The 27,786-nt window shown below is 54.2% G+C and overlaps 1 protein-coding gene across 7 annotated transcripts in view; it reads left to right on the top strand.

Moving 5' to 3' along the window:
- Window positions 1–4,240: 4,240 nt before the first annotated feature.
- Sbno2 (strawberry notch homolog 2) overlaps window positions 4,241–27,786 on the top strand; it is a 46,536-nt gene continuing 22,990 nt past the window's right edge. The window contains exons 1-4 of one of the 7 annotated variants that reach the window (XM_041669362.1): window positions 4,241–4,378; window positions 22,271–22,451; window positions 24,093–24,166; window positions 25,661–25,772. In XM_041669362.1, coding sequence (XP_041525296.1) covers window positions 22,371–22,451; window positions 24,093–24,166; window positions 25,661–25,772 — 267 coding nt within the window. In that variant the 5' untranslated portion in view covers window positions 4,241–4,378; window positions 22,271–22,370. Of the gene's footprint in view, window positions 4,379–6,835; window positions 6,948–8,034; window positions 8,421–9,788; window positions 9,814–16,011; window positions 16,032–22,270; window positions 22,452–24,092; window positions 24,167–25,660; window positions 25,773–27,786 lie in introns of those variants that run through there. The other 6 variants (XM_041669361.1, XM_041669364.1, XM_041669366.1 and 3 more) reach the window with 6 other exon arrangements.

The raw sequence follows: 27,786 nt of genomic DNA, 5'->3' as shown, positions 1-27,786 counted from the left end.
CACAGAGATCTGCCTGCCTCTGCCTCCCGAGTGCTGGGATTAAAGGCATGTGCCACCATTGCCTATAGTTCACGCCTTGGAAGGCAGAGTTTGAGGTCAGCCAGGTCTACAGAGTGAGTTCCAAAACAGCCAAGGCTACACAGAGAAACCCTGTCTAAAAAAAAGAAAGAAAGAAGGAAAGAAAGAAAAGAAAAGAAAGAAGAAAAGAAACAAACAAATGGAATCTCAAAAACAAAACAACAAAAATGACATCAAAGGTTCAGGGTCCAGGATGTGACTCAGAGGTAGGTAGAGTTCCCTGGAACTCCTGGGTTTTATCTCTAGCATCTCAACGTGGATAAATTAAATAGGTGTGGTGGCAGGACCAGCTCATGATCGTCCATTGAGAAGTAGCCTGGGCTATGTGGGATCCTTCCATGTGTAACCTGACACCCTGGAGCCTTTGTACATACCCCAGGCTTCACCCTGTCACCCTGACTCTTCATGTGCCTCACTGAAGCCCACTTCAGGCTTTCTGACCTTAGCAACAGCTTAAATAATGGGTGAGTGGTTGTCAGTGAATAACTCAGTAACTAGGCAAGTTTGTTATGCAGCCATAGCTGACTAATACAAATCGAATGATATCCTCCTAGCTTAGGACCCTGGGTTCTGTTCTTGCCTTGTACATCAGTGGACCCATTTGAGAAATGGGCAGGGGGATCCATTCACTCCCTTGCTTGAGATCACCCACCTCGAGGTCCCTAACTTAAGTGGTAGAGTGGAAATTTGAATAGGAGATTCAGGGTCGCTCCTGGGCGCCACTGGATGCTGAGTTCTACGCACATCCCCCTCAAGTGTGGGAAGCTGAAGCACCATAGGAGAAGGCTGGATTGGCGGATGAGAGGGAGTCCACAGCCAGCCTCCTGCCCCCGCTGTCAGGTGTGCATGGGGGAGGTCTCAGTCAGCTGATGTGAGTCTCTGTCTTGGTTTAGTCTCATCTCTAAGAGCAGGACTTTCTCCCCAAAGTCCCCCAGCACGACCCCTATGTGTTTCCACCTACCATCTTAGTCGCTGGGGCAGAGCCATGTTCACTGCCCTTCAAAAGCCTTCCCTGACCTTCATAGATGATTTCTGTTGGCTTCTTTTGAGACAGGGTCTCTGGTAGCCTGGGCTGGTCTTGAACTTGTGATGTAGCTAAGGATGACCCTAAACTCTGCCTCCAGTGCTTAGAGACAGACAGATGTAGTCCTCTTTTTTCTTCTCTGTAGCTTTGGTGCCTGTCCTGGAACTAGCTCTTGTAGCCCAGGCTGGCCTCAAGTTCACTAAGATCCACCTGCATCTGCCTCCCGAGTGCTGGGATCAAAGGTGTGCGCCACCACCGCCCAGCTCCTCCTTTCCTTTTTAGATCCACCTACATGGCCCAGGCTGACCTCAAACTTTCCTGGCTTCCTCCTTAAAAACAAACAAACAGCAAACAAAGGCCTGTGGTGCCCTGTGCCAATCCAGCCTTCTCCTATGGTGCTTCAGCTTCCCACACTTGAGGGGGATGTGCGTAGAACTCAGCATCCAGTGGCGCCCTGGAGCGACCCTGAATCTCCTATTCAAATTTCCACTCTACCACTTAAGTTAGGGACCTCGAGGTGGGTGATCTCAAGCAAGGGAGTGCTTCCTCACAGGGGCCGGAACCAGCAAGAAAAGCCAGCGTACGGGCATGATGACAACTGAGCGCCTTTCATCCTAGTCCTGCCAGGCAGAGGCAGGCGGATCTACAGATTCAAGGCATCCTGTTTCCCACTGGGAGTCCCAGGCTAGCAAGGGCCACACAGTGAGACCTTGTGGTGAGGGGTGGGGGTTGGAGAGATAACCGACTTCCGTGGGCACCAGGCCTGCCTGAGGAGCACAGGCAGCATTCAAACACGCCACTGAAACACATGACTCCGGCAGGAGCACAACCATGATAAAGCCTTGGGCGGGAAAGCTTTACCCAGAGACCAAACATTGCCAGTGGACAGGGCTCTAGAAAGGCAGGCGGCCACCAGCTGAGTCTCGACTTGAACTCTGGCGCTAGCTGGTCCCTCCTTACAACCTGCGCAAAGGACCCGCTGTATACAGTGCTGCTGGACTCCTAACCCAGGGCACAGTAGGGAACACATTTACACACTGACACCAGACTCAGGGCGATTGGCTCACTGTTGTGCTTACCTGAATCAGGCTAGTGATTACAGACCAGGCTGCTTCCTCCAGCCATCCACTGTGTGCCCTGAATAACGGTATTTGATCTATTCATTTTATTTGGTTTTCCTTGTTTTGTTTTTGTTTTTTCGAGACAGGTGGAACTCACTCTGTAGACCAGGCTGGTCTCGAACTCAGAGATCCGTCCGCCTCTGCCTCTTGAGTGTGGGATTAAAGGCCTGCGCCACCACTGTCCAGTCTCAGTTTACCTACTTTTTACTATAAAGTCATCTCTATAAGGCTGGATAAATGGACCTAGGTTCCATCCCCAGCACCAAAACTACCACAATGTCTTCCTTATATAGAAACACAACACCCACGTGTTCATATAAAACTCCTCTGAGAGCTACATCGTTTGAAGGACGGTCATTGCAGCACAGACAGGCTGTGAACCTTACCTGGGTCACACAGCATTGCACAGAAGAGCTAAGATTCAAACCCTGAAGTTACAACTCCTGTTCTCGGCTCTGACCGCCATCCTTTCTGTATGTGAGTGGCAGGCACGCACCTGTGACCAGTTTCAACCCCTCCCCTCAGACCTGCTGGGATTACAGACTGTACCCCAAGCCTTGTGGGGTACTCCTGAGCTGGTGGTGGCTGGAATCCACACCCTTCTCCAAATGCCCGTCTGGTCCCACCAGGATGGGGAGTGAGTCACCCTGTCCTGGAATCTCCCTTGGGTGAAGGTCCAGGAATCCCCAGAGCAGGTGAAGTCACTGATCTAGGCTGGCATGGTGGCGGTGGTTAGCACCAGGGAGTAAGCTGGGGCTTCATCACCCCAGAGGCCCTAGGTTGGTATCCAGGTGTCAAGTAGTCTCTGTCCAGTTCTCTACTGAGGGTCCCAGCACAGGGCTTGGGGGCTGGCCTCAGAGCGCCCACTGAACATGCCTGGGAAAAAGAAAAGCAAACTAGAGCTCACCCCCACTTTGTTTGTACCCCATCCTCTGTCCTTTGGACACTTGAGTTCTGACCCTGGCCAGCCTTCCTCCTGGGTGTCCTTAACTGCTCCCCCATGCTCTGTGCCCTCTGTGGTCACTGGCCATTCGGGACCTGAGTATGAGGCCCTCAGTCCAGTCATGGCTTGGTACTGAACTGCCTGCTCGACACGAGGTGAGGGGAACCCTGAGTGGCATCCTCTCCCCCAGTGTGTTACCCACAGCTCCTATGGGTGCTGGTGGATAGACTCTGAACTGGGGCTCCTTTCTCTTTTCTAGGTTTGGTCTGTCAATAGCTGAGCCTTTGAGTGTGTGTGAGTGTGTGTGTGTGTGTGTGTGTGTGTGTGTGGTGTTGGCATGGTGTTTGTATGAGTGCCTATGTGTGTATGTATGCATGTTGGCACGAGTGTATCTGTGGGTGTGTATGTGGGTTGGTGTGCGGGTATGTGTGTGCATGTGTGCCCCCAAGCTCTCAGCCCCTCATTGGGGGGCTACAAGCATCAGCTCCACCTGTCAACTATATTCAGAGCTTGCTTTTTACATAATTTTTGGGGGTATGAGTATTTTGTCTACATGTCTGTCTTACACCATGTGCACACAGTGGTGGAGGTAACCAGAAGAGGGCTTTGGATCCCCTGGGACTGGAGTTTACAGATGGTTGTCAGCTGGCATCTGGGTGCTGGAAGTGAACCTGGGTCCTCTGCAAGAGCAGCCCCCTCCCTCCCTTTTTTTTAAAAAAAAAGACCAGATCTCATTAAATTGCTTCGGCCGACTTTGAACTCACCATCTCCCTGCCTGTCTCTGGAGTCCTGGGATAACAACACCGCACTATGGCACCATGACTTCTGCTCTGGGTATGCTGTACCCCTCTCCCTGCTGCTCCCAGCCCTGCCCCTGCCCCTTGTCCGCATGCCCTCTTGCTACTGTTCCCCTTCCTTCAGCATTTTCCCCTCAGGACCCACTCGGGATAAAGGGGAGGCGTGTGGATCAATGTCTTCCGTGGTTGTCCCAGGTGTCCCAGCCTCTCCCTGCAGAGGAGGAAGGCCGGGCTGGGTGGGTCTCAAACCCGTCAGGCAGGTTTGCTCTTCCCTGAAGTCTTGGCATAGACCAGATCCCTTATAGGGGCCCAGCAGGATCTGGCTGTGTGCCCTGGGGCCGAGAAGACAGGAGCCCCGGGTACTGCTACAGCAGCCTCTAGACATCTGGGGACACCAAGAAAGAAGCTGGCGCAGGTGGGTGCTGATGGAGGGCAGATGTCTGGGCTGGGTGATGCTGGCTGTGGGGAGGAGCAGTGTGTGTGTGTGTGTGTGTGTGTAGAGAGAGAGGCTGGGAGATGAGGTGGGGGCAGGCATAGCTTCTGCAGCCGCTCCTGCCTCAGTGTCCCCTTCTGCACCGAGGAAAGCCCTGATGGAGCTTGAGAAAGAGGGATGTGAAGGTGGCAAAGTGGAGAGGGGAAGAGGTAGTGCCAGACTGAGGGCCCCACTAGGGGAAGTGGGTAGAGAAAACAGAAGTGGCCAGGGGGACTCTGAGAGGAGGAGAGGCTTCGGTGGCAGCCTGGGAACACTGGGACTTTCCAGAGTGTGGGGAAACAGGAAGTGAATCCCTGCTGGGCCAGGCGGGCCCACCTGCTGCTCAGTACCTGCCCAGGGCTGGGTCTCCGTCAGCGGGAAGCTGGGGCTGGGGTGCGCTTCGGTAGAAGCTGAGGGCTCAGAATGTCTTAGCAATGGCTGGCAGGGTTTTCTGTCCTTAGCAACGATGAAAGGCTGGACAGAGCTGTTCAGGGGGAGTGGGTGCCTACCTAGAGGAGGCTTTAACCTCTAGAGTCCCAGCCCCTCCCCCAGGGACACAGAAAGCAGACTTGGTGCTCCATGCTTGTCACCCAGGATTTGGAAAGCGGTGGCAGGAGGGCCTGGACTTCAAGGTCATCTTTGGTTACTTTTTGAGTTTGGTGTTGGCTGGAGTGTACGAGACCCTTCCCAAAACAAAACAAAAGAGAACAGAAAAAAATCAACAGAGCTGGACAGTGGTGGTGCACACCTTTAAGCCCAGCACTCTGGAGGTGGAGGCAGGCGGAGCTCTATTAAGAGTTCAAGGCCGGCCTGGACTGTGGCGCAAATTCTAGGACAGCTGAGGCTACATAGAGAAACCTTGTCTTGAAATCCCTCCCTCCAAAAAACCCCCAACACTTTGACAACGTAGTTGAACCAACCTAGCAGTTAGCTAGGGTTACTATATGTTCATTAATTTAGGGATAAGAGAAGAGAGGCTTGGAGGAGTCACACGGCTGGCTTTCCTGGGTCGCACAGCAAGTCCGTGGTACTGCATCTAAAACTGGGCCATGAACTTAGAGCCAGGCCCCTGTTGCTCTCTGAGGCTGACTCCCATGATTCCTCGGAAATCCCCAAATCTGACTAATTCCCAAGCCATCCCCAGCTTGGTGGATTCCTTCAGGCTGACAAGGTTGGATACACCCTGGCCTGGGCAAACTGCCCCCATTTGAGTCAAGATTACCCATAGTGACCTCGTGGCTTCCCATGGTGGACGTGGCAGTGGTCACTGCTATGCCTTTCCTTAGATGACCAGGGGCTAACTTCAGGACAGCCCTCTGCTTCCCTTTCTTGCCCTGGGAAAGGCAGGTGACACCAGTCGCTATCTGAGAGGATGAATGTGAGAGACCTGGGCCTCCCTGTGGGTAACAAACCTGACCGGGACTCTTCTCTCTGTGTGTGTGCCTGTAGGTCAGAGGTTAACCTGTTTCTCAGAAACCCTGCCTCCGCCGCCCCAGTGCGGGGCTTATGCTATAAACACACGCCAACACACCTGGGTCTTTCACATGGGCGCGGGCATCGACCTCGGGCCCTCAGGCTGGCAAGGCGAGCACTTACCCACTGACCAGCCCCTACCCACTACACCAGGCCTTTGAACAGCTTTCTTTTTGTCAGTGTGACAAACTCTGCCTGTGGCCTGCTCCCTCAGGGCCTGTGTGAGGGTGTTTAGTCCTGGCTTTCTGTCCCCTAGGCAGGGGTTTCCTGGGGGCACAATAAAGAACCAGGTCCTCAGTGTTGTGTGCTTTTAATCCCAACATTTGCGAAGCAGAGGCAGGTAGAGTTCTGAGTTCAAGGCCAGCCTGGTCTGCATTGGGAGTTCCAGGACAGCCAGGGCTACATGGAGAGAAAACAGCATTCACAGAGTTCATCAGATTATTTATTTATAAGCAAGTCTAATCACACAGGAGGCTTCCGTGTGGTAGTAGCTCTGGGTCTGAATTCGCGATTTCAGCTGGGAAAGGGGATGGTGGCTGAACTGGCTTTTACCCCCACTGCCGTAGGTGTGTGCTGAGAAGCTAGTGTGGACATGAGAAAGGATGGTGGGCTATGCCGTTAACACGAGCCCGTGTGAGGTGGAGGCTGAGTTTTAGGCCAGCCAAGGTTATAGTGAGACTTTGTCTAAAAAGGCTTGTTCTACATGGTTCTGAGGTAGCTGGAGATTGCTCGGGTGTAAGAGGCTGGTGGGGTCCGAGGTTGCGAGTGTGCCGGGCCAGGTAAGGGGAAACTGAGGGCCAGACTGTCCAGCGGGGTTAAGTTCGATCCTTGAGGTCCGAGCACGGTGAAGGGGTCCCGGTCCCTGCAGCACCCAAGCTCCGCCCCAACCCCACGAAGCCCCGCCCCAAAGGCCGCGCCCCCTCGCAGGAGCGGAAGTGCGCGCCGCCGCCAAGATGGCGCCCAGAACCCGGAAGTGAGCGGCAGCGGCTGAGAGGCTCCGGTGAACTGAGGCGCCGCGGGCTTCGCGACCGGGTCTGAGGTGAGGCGCCGGCCCGAGACTCCGCTGTGACCCCCTCCGCGACTCCCACGCGACTCTCGTGGACAGGCCCGGGTTCCGGGGTTCTCGCGGGCGTTCTGGGGCTGCAGGGCGGGGGCGAGCACGGAGGAGAGTGCGGCACCGCGACCTCTGACCCTTCCCGCGACCCCCGACCCTGCCCCCAGTCGCGACCCTTGTCTCTCTCCGTGAAGTTTGACCCGGCCCCCCGCGTCGACCTCGGAGTCTGTCTGCCCCCGCCCCCGTCCTGCCGCGACCCCTGACCCCGCCCCCGCCGTCAAACCCCTAGACCGGTCTCCGTCTCCGTAGGGACCTCTCACTGCCAGTTTGACCCTTCACCCCGGGAACCCTGAGTCCTTTAGCGACCACCGTGGTGCGTCTTTGACATTGACTCCAACTTCTGTGACCCCCGTGCTTTGGGCGAACCCACATTCCCGCTTCTGCCGATGAGAACCTTCCTTCCGCGGGAATCTTGACCACTCCTGGCCTTGACCCTGGTCTTGGGTCTTGGGAGGTACCCCTTTCTCCTTCCTGCACCTCGAACCTCCTATAGTCTGCTTTGACCCTTGACCCCAACCTCTCGCTTACCCTCTGTCAACAACTGAACCTTAACTTCGCCTTGGGGCCCCCATTTTCCTAGTGAACTTTAACCTCACACTGGGGACCCCGTTCTCCCAGTGAACCCAGGCCCTGCCCTCTGAGACCGGGTTTCTTCCCTGGGAACCTTGACCACAGCCTCCCCCGTGACTTCTGCCCTTGACTCCGGTCCTGGGAGTGAAACCCAGCCTCCACCTTGTGCCGTGATCCCTCGATCCCAAGCTCCCTCATGGCTTCTAACCTTTTCTTTCTGCTGTTTTCTATGCCCCGTGTTCTTTTGGACCCCTGGGTTTTTCTGGTGGATCTTTGACCCTGAAGTACCATGGGGTATCTTTGTCCATTACCCCCCCACGTGTTGGCCCCAGCCCTGGGGGTTCCCAGGACTCCTGGCTCTCCAGGAGGAGCCGCCTCACTGTGTGGATGACAGTCATCGCAGACCCTAGCCTCCCTCATGTTGTGCTGCTCTTGTTTGGGGGGGGCGGTGATAGGAGTAATGTCAAACAAGACTCCAGGGAGCTGAGGGATGAGAGTGGGTGTCACCACCCCAAGTACTGGAAGTGCACTGGAGGGACATGGCTGGACTAGCCTGGTGGTGAGGCAGGGACCTCAGGGTGTCTCCCTAGATGTCATGATTAACTCTCAAAAAAAAAAAAAAAAAAAAAAAAAGGCATGAGGCCTGAGTGTGTCAAGTGACCGGGACATCCCCCGGCTCTGCTTCCCGGAATGCCTGTGAGTCCCGCCTGCTCGGGAGCGGCCTTCCTGCCCTGGCTGTCTGGTGCCAACTACTGTACCCTGCAAGTGGCGAGTGAGCATGATGCCTGGCCTTGGGAGTGGTATAGATTGCTGGCAGTTTGGTGAGTGGTAAGTTTCCCAGTGTGGTGAGGGGCATGGAGCTGAGTCGGGAGCGCAGCAAGCATAGCCAGGAGGCTGGTGTGACTGGGACTGGCTACTCATAAAGCTCTGTCGTGTGCAAAGGGGGATATTTGAAGGGACAAGGCACATAATTTAGTGGGTACAAAGTTGCCCTTAACTCAGAGGCCTGGTGGCCGGTTTTCCTCCCTCTGTGACTGACCCTGTTAGGGACCTGCTTCAGTGGCTGGAATCTACCTGGGAGGCCAGGCTGGACCCTCTGTTCCCCCACTGGGCCCACACGTGGATTTTTCCAGAGGCTGGCTCCTGGAGATGGGTGCTGAGGCCCTGCCAGCCCAGCCCTCCCTACCCCGCAGCTGCTCCTGAAGCTTTCTGCTCTGCTCTGCTATGCTTTAGGGAGAAGCTGGGCACAGGTTGGAGTGAGCAGCCTGGCCTCACTAGCGGCCGCTTCTCTGAGCTCTGGAGTGTGGGCAATCTTGCATGGAAGTGGGTGTAGGTGCGTAAGAGGGAAATTGAGGTGCTGAGAGCTTACACTCGCCCTGTGTATCGCTGCAGCTCACATGCCTGCCCATGCAACCCTGGCTTGATACGCCAGAGCCCCGCGAGCAGGGCCGGCAGGAAACACTGACCCAGAGATAGAATAAAGAGGTGACTGTCCTTGCCCTCTCCAGGGGCCTGGAAGGATAAGACCGGCTGCTTCCCTGCTTGGGATGTTGTGATGTAATCTGAAATTGGGACTGTGGGGAGTTTTATGTGGGGGTAAAGGATGGTCCTCGTCTCCCGTTGGCAACATGGCCCCTAGACTGGGTCTGTGTGCGATACTCTGGACTGCGCGAGAACTCGGTCAGATCTGTGCTGTGTGCATGTGTGCGTTTGCATGCCAGTGTCCCTCTCACTCACACGGGTTCACATGTGTGTGCTGTTCACTGTGCACAGTCTGCAACTCTGTTCACATCTTCCATAACTAAGGGTCCTGTGGTAACACGGGGATGATGGAGGATATGTGTGGTGAGTATGGGACACAGTCTGAGGCCAAGGTCACCCAGGTCATCCTGGATTGTCCCCCTGCATACTCCCAGCTGGGGAGTGCCCCCCTCAGGAATGCCAAGTCTGCCCCCTGCAAGGACTTGGGGTGAGGAACTGACTTTCTCCAGTACTACTGTGGACAGTGGCCGCCACCCCTCTAGTTACCCTGCTTCATCCCTGGGAGAGGTGGGCACCTCTTTTGGTTGTGTGACTATTGTCTTTGTGTTGTGGGCACTTTGTGCTTAGGACAATGTGGAGGAACCTCAAGGACGTGGTGTTCAGACCCCAGACACAGAAGGTCACACATGCCCTGTGGTGGGAAGTATCCAGAGCAGGAGAATCCAGCAACAGGAGGAGGGTTTGTAGGGCCTGGGGTAGGGAGGTGGGGATGGAGTGACTGCTTATGGGGACAGCTCTTCCTTTGAGCAAAGATCATAGAATGTTCCAGAGCTAGACAGAGGTGATGTTTGTGTGACTTAGGATATAGTGAGCCCCAGCGCATCACAGACTCTGCCAAGGAACTGTTGCCCAAAGCAAGACCAGTTGTGTCCCCCCAGAACACAGGCTTGGGAATGGGTCATAGGTCTGGTTCCTTGCCGGTTCACCTCAGGGACACCAGAGAATGGCTGGGAACCTTGTCCTGGGCCCCTTGGAAGAGGGCAGGCACAGTGACCCGTATGGCCGCAGCTCAGCTCTGTCTTTAGAGGGCAGCTTCCAGGAGCCAGACACAGATGCCATGGTGGGAACCCGTGTGCCAATACTGGTGTGTATTGCTCCCAGTAGTGGGCCCGTGTGCTCCATCCACACCTGCATTGTCAAAGGGATAGGGAGGGTGCCCCTGGCCTATGAAGAGCAGCCCATCAGGCCCGGACCATATGCTGAGGGTCTAGGGACAGCCGAGAGATCCTCTGTGCTGGGGAAGATTGGCTCGGCCACCGTGTGCCCAGACTGAGCAGAGAGGAGATGGACAGTAGGTCAAACAGCACTCGCAGGTGGCTTCGGGTCTGCCCTGCCTTGTGTCCTGCAGACTTGTGGCGCCCACATCCACACGCTGCTGCTCTGAGAGAAGCAGATTTGGAGGTCCCTCGTCAAGACAGCCTGGGCCAGGACCAGTGCAAACCCAGCACAGACTGAAACTGAAAGGGGCAGTGGCTGAGATGGGCCAAGGTCCTGCTTCATTTCAAAAGTGACAGCGCTGATCCTAGAGGAAGGCTGGTCATTCGCCTTTCCCGGAAGTCTCCCCACCCACGGGGGTCAAAGGCCACAGACATAGGACATGAGGGTCCTAGGAGGGCAGCAGATCTAGGTCTTTATGGTGGTGACTCACTGTGACAAGGGTGGGGTGACTGTCCCAGGCGTGCCAGCGGGTTAGAGAACAGCGGCTACCCACCCCAACTGCTCCCTCTTTATTTCTGCAGCCTAGGGTGGCCTCGTGAACATCAGGTAAACCAAGGCAGGCCTGGACTCCCTGGGCAGTGGTTTGGGTTCTGGGTCCTGGGGATGGATGCTGTGGGAGTCCAGTGTGCCTGGTGGGGACTGGGAGGGGGGTTAAGAGCAGCTGGAATGTTTTGGGTTGGGCCAGTGAGGGTTCCGTGTGTATCCCAAGTGCTGTGAATTGGGGTATCTGGCCATTGGGGTTTGTGTCTGAGCCTGGCTAGAGGTCAGCTGAGAAAACCTGTTGATGTCTCCTGGGAACAGACGGCCTCTTAGATTTTGAAGCTCGGTCTTCTGAGACCTAGGTAGGAGTCTCAGGGATAGCATTAGGGGTGTCCCAGAGTTGAGTTGACATTTTTACTTTGGCTTTGTGGGAACTTGACAGCACCCAGCATTAGGGGTTGGGTGTGACATCCTGTGTCGCCCACTCTAGATAGTCAGGGGCTGCCACCCCAAACTCTGATCCAAGTCTTCTCCAGAAAAACCAGCCTGGCTGGATACCCAGGGCCACATTCCTTTCTCCTGCCCCCTCCTGCCATGCCTGGGCCTCCCCAGTGTGCCCTGCCTACCTGTTCCTCCACTGGAGGGCAGGGCTGGCTGTTGAGCTCCTGAGAAGCTGTGGGGCTCCAGATACCCCAGCAGCTGTCACTGCTTGTGAATCCCTGCTGGTCATTCGAAAGTTTCAATTTTGGGGCGTGTGGCTGGTCTTGGGTGGAGTTGGGATCTCAGGTCTGGCCTACAAAGCCATTAGAATAGCCAGCCCTGGGGGCATGCTCTCTTTCATGGTCAGGACCCTAGCTCTGAGGTTTTGGTAAGAGTCCTGGGTGAGAGACTGCAGTTCAGTGGTTAGAGCACTCACTATACACACACACACACACACACACACACACACACACAGCCCTGGGTTCCATTTCCGGCACCATATAAACCCGGTATGTGGTATACACTCTAGAGTTCTACTGAGTTCAGGGCCACAGTCTTCCTTGGTGTGTCTGAGTGGCCGTGGTGTTCCTGGGTCTTCACAGGCCTCTCTTTTACTTACCTACAGGCAAGTGAGTTGACTCTGGGCAAGTCTGAGACCCCAAGTTGGGACAAACTGGCTGCCCTGCTGGCTGTGGAATTGGGGACAGCAGGAGTCCTCTGGATTCCAATCCTACCTACTGACAGCATTGACAAGGAGGCCCCTGCCTTGTAGCGCTGGACTTACAGTCTCCTCATAGCAGAGAGAAAATGGTGTGCCTTGGGCTGCTACAGTGTCAGTCAAGCCTCCCTGTCACTAGTGGGGAGCATAGGGCCTCACTTACACAGACACGCTCTGCTCCTGTCCCTGCAGCCCATGTCTAAGCCACAGCCAGCCCCCATTTTCTTCTGGACATTGAGTGACCACCACTGGGATGAGGTTGTTGTTGCTGACATTGAGGCTGGACCAAAGGGACCCAAGGACAGTGGTGGTCACCGGGACATCACTGACCCAGTGACAGCCAGCCCCAGCCACCATTCGGGGTGGCCCGTGTACATCACCACCTCAGGACGGTGCGTTCAAGGCCTGCTTAGAGTAGGTGAGGCCCTGCCCCAGTCAACAGAGAGCACAACGCTGTACTTAAGCATGAGATGAGGAGTCCCAGCCACCTCTCTGCCCTGTCATTCTCTGCACCTCCTGTGCTCCTGTGCTTCGGCCCCTGCTGGCCCCAGCCCCTGCTTCCACTCCCATGGTCAGGATGCAGAGACAGGCAAGCAAGGCATTCTCCCTACTCATTGTCTCCTCCTGGGCTTTTCTCCAGCAGCATGGTGATTGGCTAAGTCATCCCCAGCCTGGTCATTCTCTGTGGCCCCCAGCAGTGGAGTCAGACTAGGGCCTGAACCCCATGCCCTCTCCCAGAGGCACAGTCATAGTCAGTTGGGGTGCCAGGCACTCCCACCAGACCTGTCCGCAGCATGGACGTTTGTGTTTTTAGTTGTCAGCATGGGCATTCTTGTGGTCTTTTTTGCCAAGGGCGAGAGGGTCTCCAGCCGGGTCACCTCATCCCTGCCCCTGAGCGCACAGCTATCGCCCCATCCCAGCATCTAGTCCATGGGTAAAGGCTTCTGTCCAGCCAGAGAGGATAAGCACTTCAGACGCCTGCTCCAGGCTCTTCCTTGAACCTGGCACTCTTGTCTTCTGACGTTCCCTCCTGCCTACCCCTGTCCCACAGAAGGTCCTGGAAGGCAAGGGTGGGCTGATCCATTGGAGGTGAAGGTGTTGTGTTAAGCCTCCATACTATGACCTCTTGAGGAACCCTGGGGAGGGCTGTGGTGGCCCTGTGACCACTGTTCCTCAGTACCTAAGTACAGCCAAGAGTGAGGGCTTGCAAGGGCCAAGTCTAGCCTGCACACTTTTCTCTTGAGTGGGATCACATGAGATTGGTGGAGGGGCCCTGCAGGCCAACTTAGTGGCTGAGGTGTTGGCTGAGGGGTCAGAACTGGAAACAGAAGGTATAATTCACATGCACACCCCTGCCTTTTGCCTACTCCCCAGGTACTCTGTTCCCATGACACACACGTGATGCCTCTCCCCAGCGTGCTTGTGACACTCGGTGCCCATGTCCAGAAGGACCTGGGGTTAGGCTGGCCATGGCCTCTGCCTGTAGCTGGCATCCCCATTGTTCTCCAGAGAACTCTAGAAACCCAAGGTCACGCTCCAGGCCAGGCTGCTCCCAGTGCACAGAGGCCCTCATTTTTAGCCCCTGGGAAGTGAACATAGGGCAGGACTGCCTCCATCACAGTTCAGATGCCCTGCGAGTTTGCCAGGGTGCAGAGCTTTCCAACCTGGGCAGTTTGAAGCCACAGGAACGGAGAATCCTGGAACCCTAGCGCTAGACTCTATGTCCTGACACCTCAGTCTCACGCCCCCATCTACAAGGCCAGGACTCTGAACTGCACAAGTCAGTGGGTTTGGGGGTCAGCTACTCCAGCTTCACCCAGTATCATCTATTGTGTGTTCAAAGACCCAGACAAGGCACTCAGTGCCTACCTGTGCCCTTCAGGGCTGAGCATCTGGTCCAGTCCTTCTCCCAGATGGTGGCCGCTCCTACAGGCAGGGTAGAGATGCTCCGACCCTCTTCAGACCCAGCCACATACACCGGGGTACAGAACAATGGAGGACATAGGACTGGCCCTGTGCCCATCTCTCCCCATCCTGTGGTGTATTCCTGAATACCATGGCGGGTGAGGGGAATGGGGCCAGGTAGGGAGAAGTCAGCCTGAGTTCTCTGTGTGTCACGTGGTAAAATCTACTCTGGGGAGCCCTGCCATAGAGGTGGACGTCTGACCAGTAGAGGTGGTTTGACTGCCCAAATTACTTATTTACTTTTTGCATTCATTTATTGTTGGTGGGGTTGGTGGGATGGGTGGTGTTGTGTGCAGCACGGCATATAGAGGTCAGAGAACAACCTGTGGGAGTCGGTGCTCCAATTCAGCCATCCAGGTCCTGGGGACCCGTGGTGCTGGCCCCATAGCACTTATTTGCTGGGGTTTAACTCCTGATTCGGGAATAGGGTTACCAGTCTGTTTAGGACCATGTCCCAAGTTCCCACAGAAGCCTCAGGTGTCTTGGCTGTAAAATGGGAGAGGAGACTGAGTGTGGGGGACCCTTGCCAGATACCCGATCCTGCAGCCCCAGTCAGCAGCTCACGACTGATACACTCCTCTCTGTGTAGTGCCACAGCTTGGCACACCCCCCACCCCACCCCGACCTCCCACCTCAGTGTCTAGCAGTCACAGAGTGGGAGGCCAGGACCCAGAAAAGGACGACCCCACTGTTCTCAGCCTGGCTCTCCAGAGCCACTGTGGTTTACGAGAAACTCTGAGGCCTTGGGGACACCCATGGGCAGCCCAAGGGAGGGAGGGGACCCATCTGGACTGGGCTCCTGGAAATGGTGGTTGGCCTTGTCTCCTGGTATGCCTAAGTACTGGGGAAGGGGCAGAGTTGGATGAGGTGGGTGTTCTCTGGATACTATGCCTGTCATTAAGGATATGGCCTCTCCCACAGCCAGGCTGCACCTTTACAAAGGTCAAGAAGGGTGTGTGGTGTTGGGTTTCTTGCAAACCCAGGCCCACCTGACCATTGGGAAAGGGGTCAGGGTGGACTGGGTAGACCAGACTGCCAGACTGGAGGTCTTTGAGCTATGGGGTGATAGTACTGTGACTACCCAGCTCTTGGTCCCCATCATGCCCTGGCCCAAAGTGGTGGCCTCGTGCGCGAGGCTGAGGACATGCCATGTACTTCTGTGGACACTAGGGAGTGGCCTCAGCCGTGCACATGTGGAACTGTGTGCCTCCCTGAAGCCAAGGGCAGGTTGCTTGCTGGTTCTGTGCAGGAACACGTTTATGGTTGGGCTCACCTCGCATGGAGCCCTGGTCTCTGAGATACAACACCCCGAGCCACCCACACTCAGTTATAGGCCGTTTATTCTGGAACTGTTTTGAGATCGCAGCATTGGGTACAGTGGCTCCCTGCACTCACGGGTCCATCCACATTTGCCCCTGTTACCAAAGGAGCCTGGTTTGGAGAAGAGTCAGATTTCCTTTCTGTGATGAGGGATGGTGGCTGGGTATGTCACCTGTGTGGTCCCTGCTGCTCCAGAGGCTTCAGTGTGGGCTGAGCCCCTGCCTGCCTCCTGCCCACATGTGTACTTATGTCAGCTTATTCTGCACTCTGCTTGATCAGTGGCCAGGGCTTATGTGGAACCCAGGTCCCCAAGTGCACTGATATGAATCTGTTTTTTGTTTGTTTGGATTTTGGTTTTTCGAGACAGGGTTTTTAGGTAGCCTTGGAGCCTGTCCTGGAACTAGCTCTTGTAGACCAGGCTGGCCTTGAACTCACAGAGATCCGCCTGCCTCTGCCTCCCAAGTGCTGGGATTAAAGGCGTGCGCCACCACTGCCCGGCAGGCAGCCAGTGTTCTTAACCCCTGAGCCAGTTCTCCAGCCCCCAGTTTTAAAGCTTTCAAAATTATCATCATTACTACTATTTTAAAAGATTTTTATTTATTTATTCTTTGGTTTTTCGAGACAGGCTTTTAGCCTGGCTGGCCTGGAACTCACTCTGAACCAGGCTCATCTTGAACTCACAGAGATCAGCCTGCCCATGAATGCTGGGATTTAAGGTGAGGACCACCACTGCTCAGCTAAAGATTTTTATTTATTATCTTGTGCGTGTGTGTGCAGGTGCCCATGGAGGACAGAGGCATAGGGTACCCAGAGCTAGAGTCACAGGCACTGAACCACCTGGGTTCCTTGAATTAAGCTTGTGCTCTTAACTGCTGAGGTGTCTCTTGGTACAGAGGCTATTCGTTTGTTTCCTGGCTGCCAAGACCCAAAATAATTGCACAGAAACTGTATTAATTGCAGCACTGCTTTGCCTGTTAGCTTAAATTAACACATTTCTATTTTTCTATCTATTGTACTAGGTTCATGGTTTACTGGTAAGGATCTGGTGTCTGTCTCCTTTGGCAGCTACATGGTGTCTCCTTGACTCCGTCTTCTTTTCTCCTCTATCTCTGCTTGGTATTCCTGCCTTGCTCTATTCTGTGCTGCAATAGGCCCAAAGCAGCTTCTTTATTAACCAATTGTAATAAAACATATTCACAGCATATAGAGGGGAATCCCATATCATCTCCATTATTTTTGATTTGTTATGGTTTGGTTTGGTTTTATGAGACAGGGTTTCTCTGTATAGGTGATCTGGCACTCACTCTGTAGTCCAGGCTGGCTTTGAACTCACAGAGATCCACCTGCCTCTGCCTTGTGAGTACTGAGATTAAAGATGTGGGCCACTATACCTGGCTATTATCATTATTTCTAACTATTCCTCCTGGTTTTATTACAGTTTTTTAGATTTATGTATTTTTAATTTATGTACATGAGTATATGGTTGCACATGTCTGTGTGCGACCCACATCTGTCAGAAGAGAGTGCCAGGTCCCATGAACTGGAGCTAGGGATGGATGTGAGCTGCCGTGTGGCTCTGAAAACTGAGCCCATGCCCTCTGTAAGAGCAGCTTGTGCTCTAACTCTTGAGCTGTCTGCAGCCCTGTGCAGTATTTTAAAGAAGAGGGAGGGAGAGTGAGGAGGGTGGCACAGGTCTGTGCTCCCAGGCTTGGGAGGCTGAGACAAGAGTGTTGCAAGAGATAAGAGCACAACCTGTAGGAGTCACTGTCTCCTTTAAACTCAGATTGTCAGATTTGGTGACAAGTACTTTTACCCCCTGAGACATCTCATATGTCCCTCAAAAAAGTTATAAAAAACCAGGTTAGGGCTTTGGCTAGACAGTAAGCCCATTGCTAGAATCCCAGTGAGGGGCTGGGGGCATGGTCAAGGTGGAGCCCCGCCTAGAACCCTCCTGTTCCCCTTGCCAGTGATTCATTATTCACCTCCTGGAGTCCATCCAGGACCTCATCTGTGAGTGGACACATCTCTAATTATGTCCACCATGAACACCTCTTCTAGTCAGCCCCCAACTGTTCAGTTTCCTCCACGTGTAACTAGCCCCAGAGGTTCCAAGAAGGCCAATGTCTGTACAGAAGATGTACCAAAGACCTGAGAGTGACCGTGATGTTCTAGGCAGCTCTAGCTACGCCAGTCAGGGCCTAATCAGGTGTTTGAGTTACCGAAGACTCTGCCTCATATGGCTGAGCCTCATGAAACCCACTAGCTTCCTGCTGCCTGGGCTAGATCCCGGGGCTGTGAACTCACTGGATTTGGGGGTGTAAGAGCCCAGTGACAGAGAGGCCAGACTTGACTCCCCCATGCTCCTGTGGAGCAGGCCTGTGGGTCTCCGTCATGGCGAGCAGCAGGCTCTTTATGCACTATCTAGCTGATGTATTCTGGCCCTGCTTCTGCATGTCTAACCCCAGGACATTCTGGTGGTCCCCTGTGGGCAGCTTCCCACTCCTGGACACTAGACATCCACTTCAGTGGGTGACTCCAGAGAAGCTAATTCACAGCTGAGCCACTACGGACAGGCTCTGAGCCTCCTGGAGGGCCCGCAGCAGTTGCACAGTATGTCACAGGCCAGAGTTGCTTCTGGAAGCTTGAGGTCCTTTGCTCCTTAAGATTACCCCCCCCCTTTTTTTTATGTTTTGTTTGCTTGTTCTTAGATAGCCCAGGCTAACCAATACTCACTCAGAGATCCCCTTGCCTCCCAGGTCTTGGTGATTAAGAGGGCGTGCCCAGCTCACCTGCTGTCTGTCCCCTCTTACTGGAATGACAGGTATGCACCACTACCACCTTCAAACATCCCAGCAATTGGAGGCAGACTTCAGACTTCCAGGACCTCTGTGAATTCAAGGCCAGCCTGGTCCAAAGAAAATGTTTTTACCCATTGAGCCATCTTGCTAGCCCCCTCCTGAATGTATTCTGGGGACTTGTTGGGCTGGCTCCATAACCCAGAGTGAGTTCATACCTGGAGACCTTGGGAGGAAGGATGACCTAGGGGATCTAGGAAGGCTGGAGGAGGCAGTGCTGCTCTCTGACTGCTAGCAGAAAAGATGCAGGTTCAGGTTGGGCACTGCACCGCGGCCACAGGGGAACCTGAGTGTGTGCGTGCCAGGGTGTGTGGAGGTCAGACGGCTCTCCAGCCGCTCAGGCCGTCAGCCTGCAGTCCACATTGTGGACTTTTTGTCTGGTGCTCTCACTGAAAACAGTGACCCCAGTGTCCCTCCACCCTGTGGAGTATACCTGAGTTCTCCTCCGCTCATGGCTGTGTAACACACTGGTGTGTGGGTGGTACACACCATGTGTCCATCATCTATCAGTAGACCCTAGGGTTAATTGATATGTATTTGTGTGGACCTTTGCTTTGGGCACATGGCTAAAAGTAGAACTGCTGGATCTTGTAACAGCTCTGTTTAACTCTCTCTTTTTCTTTTCTTTCTTTTTTTTTTTTTTCTGAGACAGGGTTTCTCTGTAGCTTTGGTGCCTGTCCCGGAACTAGCTCTTGTAGACCAGGCTGGCCTCGAACTCACAGAGGTCCGCCTGCCTCTGCCACCCGAGTGCTAGGATTAAAGGTGTGCGCCATTACCACCCGGCTCTGTTTAACTCTTAAGGGACCACTAGGCACTTTCTGGGGCTTTGCCATGATGCTGGCTTGCCTGTGCTCCTTACTCTACAGTTCAGAGTGCCCAGTGCCTTGGCAGATGCCCATATTGCTCCCACCTCTACTCCAGGTCTAGGTCTGAACCCTCTGCCTGGTCAGAGGAACCAGCAAGGATCACCAAGACACAAATCCCAGATCACTTGAGATTGCTCCTACCACTCAGTGGCTATTGAGCCTGACCCCTGCCCCTGACTGACCAAGCATGACCCACACCTTCCAGCACAGCCTCTCAGAACAGGAGGGAGTGTTCCTAGATGACAAGAGGAAAAGACACAGCATGGTGGTTCCAGCCTGCTCTGCAGGGTCCCTGATAACTGTCTGGATGACCAGTCAGCTACTTCCTCAGACAACAGCCTGAGGCTAGCCTCCAGCCCAGCAGATACCAGGCCTGGGAGAAGCACGAAGCAGCACCACAGGACTGGGCTCTGAAGGGTTCTGCCCCACTCACCCTCAGGGTGCTTGGTTGGGAGGCAGAAGTTGAGCTGAGGAGGTCTGGACCCTTCAGCAGTTAGGTCCATTAGTTAGTTGATGGGCTACTAAGACCCAAGGACCACAGGTGCCAAGATGGAGCCAGGTGTGGCCTGCCTCACCCCTAAATCTCTGCGTGTGCGTGTGCACATGCTCGTGTGCGTCTATACACAGAGGACTCTGTCAGTCTCTGCCTTATTCCTTTCTTCAAAAACAAAAACAGCCAGTGATGGTGGCATACTCCTTTGGTCCCAGCACTTGGGAGGCAGAGGCAGGGAGATTTCTATGAGTTCAAGGTCAGCCTGGTCTCCAGAGTAAGTCCCAGGACAGCCAGGGCTACACAGAAAAACCCTGCCTCAAAAAACTAAACGAAAATCAACAATTAAAAAAAAAAAGAAAGAAAGAAATGGGAAAAAAAAACAAAAACAAAGCACTGTTTCTCTGGTTGGAGAGATGACCCAGAGGTTAGGAGCACTGTCTGTCCAAGTTCAATTCCCAGCACCCACATGATGGCTCACAACTGTCTGTAACCTCAGTTCTAAGGGATCCCATGCCCTCTTCTGGCTTCTGTGAGCCCCAGGCACACACAGACACAAGTGCAGGCAAACCACCCATATACATAAAATTAAAATAAATCTTTAAAAATGATTTCATGACATGGGCTGATCCTCCAACTCCCTGTGTTGTCGAGGATGACCTTAAACTCCTGGCATCCTGGTTGCTCCCCCGCCCCCCTTAGTGCTGGGATGACAGGTGTGTACTGTTGTTGGGGGAGGCCGGATTTTCTGTCTGGATGCCAAGACTCCCGAAATCATCACACAGAAACTACATTATACCGGATGATGGCACACGCCTTCAATCCCAGCACTCGGGAGGCAGAGACAGGTGGATCTTTGTGAGTTTGAGGCCAGCCTGGTCTACAAGAGCTAGTTCCAGGACAGGCTTGATAGCTACAGTGAAACCCTGTCTCAAAAAAACCAAAAAAAAAAAAAGAAAAAAAGGAAACTTACATTATTTGCAATGCTGTTTGGCGACTAGTTTAAGCATACTGTTAGCTAGCTCTTACATCTAGAATTAACCCATTTCCATTATTTTATATTTTACCACGAGGCTCGTGGCCTACCAGCAAGGTTCCAGCTGGCACCTCACATCTTTCCCCCCTGGTAGCTATGTGGCGTCTCTGACTCTTCTGTCTTTCTCCCAGCATTCAGTTTAGTTTTCCCCTCCTAGCTCTACTCTGCCCTATCCCAGGCCAAGCATGCTTCTTTATCCATTACCCAATAAAAGCAACACATATACAGAAGGGCCTCCCACACCATACTGTGGCACCTGGTGTTTGCTGGGGATGGAGCTAGGCCCCTGTATATGCTAGGCCAGTGCTCTACCCATTGAGTCACAGGCTCAGCCTGACTTCCTCCCACTGACCCTGGAGCTTGCATTGTTGGCTTGTGTCTGTCACAGTTACTGCTGCGTTATAAGTGTGTGTGGCCATGTCCTTGTTCTGTGGTGCTGGGAACAAAGTCTGCACAGTGGGTATTTTTACCCAGTAGACCTCCAGTTCCTTGTTTTGTTTTGGAGCTCATGTAGCTCAGGCTGGCCCTAACTTCCTGTGTAGCCCCAACTGACCTTCACCTCCTGGTCCTTCTGTCTCCAGTCCCTAGTGCTGGATGACGGGTACACCATCACAGCTTGTTTATGGGGTGCCGAGCATCAAACCTAAAGCTTTATCTATCCCTGGCAAACACCCAACAACACCCCATAACTTGTGTTTACTTTCTGAGGCAGTCGCTCTGTGGCCCAGACCAGTCTTGAACTTGTTATCTTGCTGCCTCAGCGTCTCAAGTCCGGGGTGACAGGCTTGCAGCACCCAGAGCTAGGCAAACTTTCATCACTGAGCCATATCCCGGTTTGCCCCGAAATATGAGGACATCCAGTCCCTCAGATTACACAGTATCTATCCACCATGAGCTGCTCTGAGTGCTATCCAGTTGTGACCAGGCCATCACAAGTCTGGGCCTGCTGAGCTGAGCAGATGGCCTTTGAGCAGGGACTGGTGGGGAGCAGGACTTCTGGCCTTGCTGGCAGTCTTGCCTCTGCCTACTGGGCCCCTTTCCCTCCCTCCTGCCACCATCCCCAGGCAGGCCCTTCCTCTGGCTGGATTACACAAGCCACTGCCTGCTGCTTGCGGCCTGTGCTGTGGGCAATTACTGGAAGGGCCAGCTCCACTCTAGGGCTTAACTGGGCGGTGTCTTCTCCCCTTCCTGCCTCTTTGGTGATTAACCTTGTGCTCTGCCTGTCTGAATTCTACCTCCCTTCTGGCTGGCCTGGGGGCTCAAGTCTGGCTGGTGGGAAGTCTAGGGACCTCGGTGTGCTCTGGTCTGTACCACAGACGTGGGGAGAAGGCCGTACTTGTCCTGCGTTTGACTGTGTCGGGGCTGAGGGTTCATTACCCCCAAGCCTAGGATACCCTGAGCAGGGCTTTTCTTGATCTGACCCAGCGGGAACTTCTGGGGCTCTTCTGAGAGACTTGGGGCTCATGACAGGCTTTGGGTGTCTGCAGTGTCTAGAGGGCCTAACTGGCCATCCCCACAGGGCCACAGGGCCAGCCTCAGTCTGTTCCGCTCATAGTGGGTGGACCCAGTAGGTAGCGGCTGTGCCATGACTAGTGTTGATGTGTCGATGGCCTCAGTGGGCCAGGAGCCTTCTGCCCTGACACCATCCCAAATGGGAGTCACTGGGTCAGGGAGCATACACAGTCAGTTCAGTATGACATTCTCTCAGCCACAGGACATGACATCGCACCTGCTACTATTAGTACCGCAGAGTGAGAAAGCCAGATAGCGCCACCCAAGGGTTGCGGAGCCCCACTGTCACCCGCCTGATGCTGGCAGTGGAGCCCACCATGGATGGGGACTTCCCTCCGCATGAGCTCCCGCCCCCTGGAGGTGGCATCCAGCTGCAGGTGAGTCTTGTCCTTATTCTCATAACCACCCCAGAGGACCATGACAACCTTTGTAGCACGTCTACAGAGCCCTGCTCCATAGCTTACAGTGACACCCTAGACGCAGTCCTGTCCCTGAGTGAGAAAGAGGTTGACTTTGACCCTGGCCTGCAGCATCCTCTTGAGTCTCCTGCCCACAGTTGGCAGCAGAGGGGCTTCTGTTTGTTTGTTTGTTTTATTGTTGTTTTGTTTTTGAGGTTGGGTTTCGTTGTAACCCAGAGTGGCCTCAAGTTTGCCAGTATGAGAGGGTGATCCTGAAAGCTGGGGTGGCTCGTGTGCGCCACCACGCCTGGTGTCTGCTGGGAATGGAGCCCAGGACTCGCTGCAGACTGCACCAGCTCCAGCTTCATTTGGGGCTCTTTTTTGTTGTTTGTTTGTTTGTTTTTTGAGACAGGGTTTCTTTGTAGCCCTGGAGCCTGCCCTGGAACTAGCTCTGTAGACCAGGCTGGCCTGGCAGGGGCTGCTCTTAAGGGAGACAGCACCTTCTGCCCTCTGTCTTCTTGTGCTGTCACAGGCACTGAGGATGCAGGACACAGGAAGGGTGGTCAGACAGGATGAGGGGGAACCAGATGGAACAGAGGTGGGCACAGCTGAGACACTGGAAGGGCCAGGTAGAGTGGTGCTTACCCAGTCCCCATACTGTGCCCAGCTGGGCCACTACATGCTCCTATGGGTAGAGCACAGACGAGGAAGTGTCATTAATGGAGCTCCACATCATGTAGTGCTGACACCCAGAATGTCACTCACAGTTCAGAAACCCTGGCTGGCAACCAGGACAGGCCCAGCTCCTATCCTTTCTGCTTGGCCCTCCATGTTCCCCGCCCACTGTTCCTTCATCCACAACCCATAATTTACTTAATTATTTCCCTATTGTGGGGCCTTTGGAGAGAGTCCAGTTTCCTCTGCTATAAATAGTGCTGCCTTCTCCTCCCTACATCCATCCCCATGGTACGATTCCCAAACAGGATTCCAGGGACAGAAACAGGGATGGCGGACTCAGTGGATGGCGCTGGGTCCGCCAGCATGTGATCCTTTATGATGACATCCATGGTTGCTCATTTAGGGCAGCATCAAGCCCTATTAGGGATAGGAATGCTGGTCCCTTGTTGAAGAGGTTTTGGGTGAACCTCAACTTTGCCCAGAGTACCTTTGGGGTCCCAGAGCCTGGAACCACACCCCCCATCCTAAGCCACTCCCAAGCCCCTCTCACTGGGAGATTCTAGGCAGGCACTCCAAGCCTGACCACGCCCCCAACCCTTCACTGAGAGTCTAGGCGGGGCCCCACCCTGACCATGCCCACAATGCCTCACTGGGGATTCTAGGTGGGGCTCTACCCTGACCACGCCTCCAGCCCCTCACTGAGATTCTAGGCAGACCATCCCTCCGTATCCCTTTCAAGCAGTCTCCAGGGTTCTTATTGGAAGGGAACATTTCAGCCCTGTGAGGCTTCCTTCTGCCTTCTTTGCAGCCTTCCATGGCTAACCTCATGCACATGGGAAAGCTGAGACATTGGCTGACTTAGTGGTTCTCCATGACCCTTGCCTTTTGTACACTGGGGCCCTGCTTTCTTCCTGCTGTACCTGATGCCCCCCTGTGTTTCAGAACCGACTCCTGCACTGTCCCTGGTGGAGCAGTTTTTCACCGGCCTCGTACCCCACCTTCTCCAGTGAAAACCAGTAAGTGTGCAGTGGGACTCACCCCAGCGCTGCATGGTAGAGCAGCCTGGAAGACCAGGTCTAGAGAGAGCGTGTTTGCAGAGCCCTGTGTCAGGACAAATCTGGGTTTGAAATGGCAGAGGTTGCTGGGGGAGGACTCCAGGACCCCCAGAGAGTCCTGGGTTTTGAAGGCTTGGAGGAACATGCACTATGCAAACAACTCAAAGCAGATTGGGTCAGAGCTTCCGTTCCAGGGTGGTGCGTGAATGCATGCCTGCTTGCATGTGCAAGCGTGCGTGCCTGTACATGTGGGGCTGGAAGCCAGTGCTGGGTATGTTTGTCATTCACTCACTACCTTTTTTTTCTTTAAATTTGAGTCAGGGTCTCACTCTGTAGTCCTAACTGGAACTCCCTGTGTAGCCCAGGAAGCCTGGAACTCAAAGAAATCCAAGCACCTCTGCCTCCAGAGTGCTGGGGTTAAAGATGGCTGTCACACCCAGCTCAGTTATGGATATTTTGCCTTGCATGTATGTTTATATATGACGTGCATGCCATGGAGGCAGAAGAGGGTATTGGGTCCCTAGAACTGGGGTTACAGGTGGTTGAGAGCCACCACGTGGATACTGGGAACCTGTATCCTTTGGAAGAGCAGCCAGTACTTTAACCACTGAGCCATCTCTCCAGCCCCATCCACCTTGGTTTTTGAAATGGGATCTCTCGCTGGGTGGTGGTGGCACATGTCTTTAATCCCAGCATTCGGGAGGCAGTGGCAGGCGGATCTCTGTGAGTTCTAGGCCAGCCTGGTCTACAAGAGCTAGTTCCACGACAGACTTCAAAGCTACAGACTCTCTCACTGGATCTGGAGCTCACCACCATTTGACTCTGCCTGTCGCCATGCCGAGGTTATCCGTGCATGTGGTTCAGGTCCTGGTGTCACACAGCAGGTTCCCACAGGGAATCATTTGTGGGCAGGCTCTGGGATTTATTATGTGAACTCAGCCTTCATGTTTGTTTTAGCAAATCTCTCCAGAAAGCGGGTAGAGGCCCTAGGGATGGCCAGTGTCCCTCTGCTTCATGCGACATCCCGTCCCCCGACCCCCAGGCTCAGCACAGCTCACTGAGCCCAGCCCCCTCACCTGCAGGGCCTCATTACTCAGCTGGGATAGCAGCCCTGACAGGACTGCCTCTGTTCCTTCCCTTCTCCTTATTCTTCTTGGCCACAGAGAAACAGGTCATATTTGTCTGTCCTGTGTGGGTGTCGTGTCTGAGGGACCATGTAGGAAGCCATGTAGGAGGTGCTGGTTGGTAAACTGACTCAAGCCTGTCCTGGGATATGCTCTGAGCTGTGTTTCTAAAGCCCCTGGGTTGGATCCATGACTGTCCAGTGTGACAGGCCAAGCCTTATCAGCCATGTGACTGATGTGACTGAGCTCCCACCAGTTGAGAGGGGTCCTGCGATCCTGTGCCCCGCCTTGCCTCTCTCAGCCCCGTGGTCACTCTCATTTCTTTTTGCAGACAGTTCATGGGTTCCACCCCATTCCTTGATGGCCAGTCCTGCCCTGACACCAGCTACCCCACCACAGCCACTGTTCCCAGCTTCTTCTCCAAGAGCAGCGACTTTGCTCAGGTAACAGCACTGCACAGGGCCCTGAGCCATCACTGTGGCTGCCAATCTTCATCAGGACTGATGGGACAGGGATTCAAGGCCACTCTGGGCAGGGAGAATCAGGCCACCCAGACTGGTCTTGGCATCCTGGAATTGAGATCTGCTGTCACTGGCCTTTGGGACTTTGCTGCAGAGTTGTACCTGAAGGTGACTTTTCCCTAGCCGGGGAGCTGTATGAGGAAGGCTGGAGGCTCCCAGGGTCTGTGGCTCACGGGGTAGATCGTCTGTCCTGTCTCACACCTGCCTCACACCCTGCACTGTGGTGGGTTTCCCCACAGGTCCTATACAAAGCGTCCGTGCCCCGTGCAGCATGTGCGGGTAGCCAAGCCCCCCACAGATCACAGGACAGGGTCTGAATCCCATTCCCCATGAGTCACCAGGGCATCCGCCCCACCAGCCCCTCACTGCCACCTAAGAACTCATACCAGGGAGCTGTCCCAGAGGGCTCTGCTCAGCAACAGGGCAGTGGCATATGTCTCTGTCACCAGGTCTCTGCAGAAGTGTAAAGAATGTTGTGTTAACAGGCTCCTCAGAACACAGTGAGGAAGCCAGGCCTGCCAGCACATCTCGACTGCCTTTCTGTCTTTGTCTCTGTGTCTGTCTCTCTGTGCCTTAGTCATGGTTCTAAAGGACAGAACTGGTGAATGAGTATATAATATATCATACATGCGCATAGCTACAGATACAGACACATGCAGCCATTTAGTAGTGTGGCTTACGGACTGTGACCTGGGTTGTCCTAGTCCTGAAGCAGGATGTCTCAGCAGTCCCAATGCAGCGCTGGAGTCGTCAGACTGCCCTGGAATCCTGAAGAAGTGGGCTCTCACCAGGGAAGGAGTGCCTCAGCCGCAGGGTAGACGAACCCGCCAGCGAGAGGGTGAGCAGGCAGAGAGCAAAGGATTCCTTCTGTGCCTTTTATGCAGACTGCCACCAGAAGGTGTGGCCAAGTTAGGGTCCAGTCAAGAGAGTCTTCTACAGGTGGGCCCAGCTGCTTGGGCTCATTGTTCCAGATGTGGCAAGCTGGCAAGATCAGCCCTCACATTCTGTCCCTGTATTGTCTCCCTGTCTGCCCTCTGTCTTTGTGTCTCTGTCTCCATCTCTTCTGATGCCAGAGGCCTACAGCTGCCTCCTCCCTTTGGTTAGAACTCCCTGAGGCCAGGCCCCCACGAACTGTGCTTATGTGGTCTGCCCCTTACCTGGACCCTGTTTGTCCCAACACATCTGGAGACATGGTGGCTCTCATGGCAGATAGCCACATCCATCCAGTGGGTGAGCATTTATTGACCACTTGCTATATGTTTGCCCTGCACACACTGTCCCCAAAATGCCTGTGGAGGTGCACACCCCATGCCTGTGCCCTGTTCACAGAAGGTTGGACCCAGGGTTGAGGGGCCCAAGCTTGTCACCTGCCTTCACCTCCCCCACCTCCCTGGGCCCCTGGTGGCCTTGAATTCCATGGAACAAGAAGGAGCCAGACTTGAGCCTAGTGTCACACTGAGCAGAAGGGACATGAGGAGTGCTCAAGTGAGGAGACCTGGACCTAGGTGTGGTGCCAACCCCACCCATCTGAGTTTAGAGTTTTTACCTGCAGGCTGCAGGCTGCAGGCTGCAGGCCTCTGCTCGAACAACCCTTGTGGCCTCTGCTCACTGCAACAGTGTGAGCCTGGAGTCGGGACAGAAAACCCAGCTGTGCCAGGAACCAGCAGAGAAGAAACCCTCAGGCAGCTGGAAACCAAACACAAGCCCCAAGTTTTTTGGTAGAAGAAGCAAAAAGAGAAAAACTATGAGCCATGTGATTTAGCCCTCTAAGGAAGAAGTCCTTCCGATTCCTGCCCTTGGGAGCCAGATGGAAGGGGAGAGTCTAGGGTGCTCCTTGGCTACACCTGAGAGTCTGTCTCAAAACAACAAGAAAACTACAATAAGAAAAGAAACAGAAGAAATCCAAAGTATTGTCTGCCATTCTGTGTCTTCCTTG

This window comes from Microtus oregoni, unplaced genomic scaffold (genome assembly GCF_018167655.1).
Source record: "Microtus oregoni isolate MIOR12 unplaced genomic scaffold, Mior012 000019F_ref0000042, whole genome shotgun sequence".
Classification (NCBI taxonomy): domain Eukaryota; kingdom Metazoa; phylum Chordata; class Mammalia; order Rodentia; family Cricetidae; genus Microtus; species Microtus oregoni.
The sequence above is the reverse complement of the archived record's forward strand: the minus strand, read 5'-3'. Positions and strand labels throughout refer to the sequence as shown.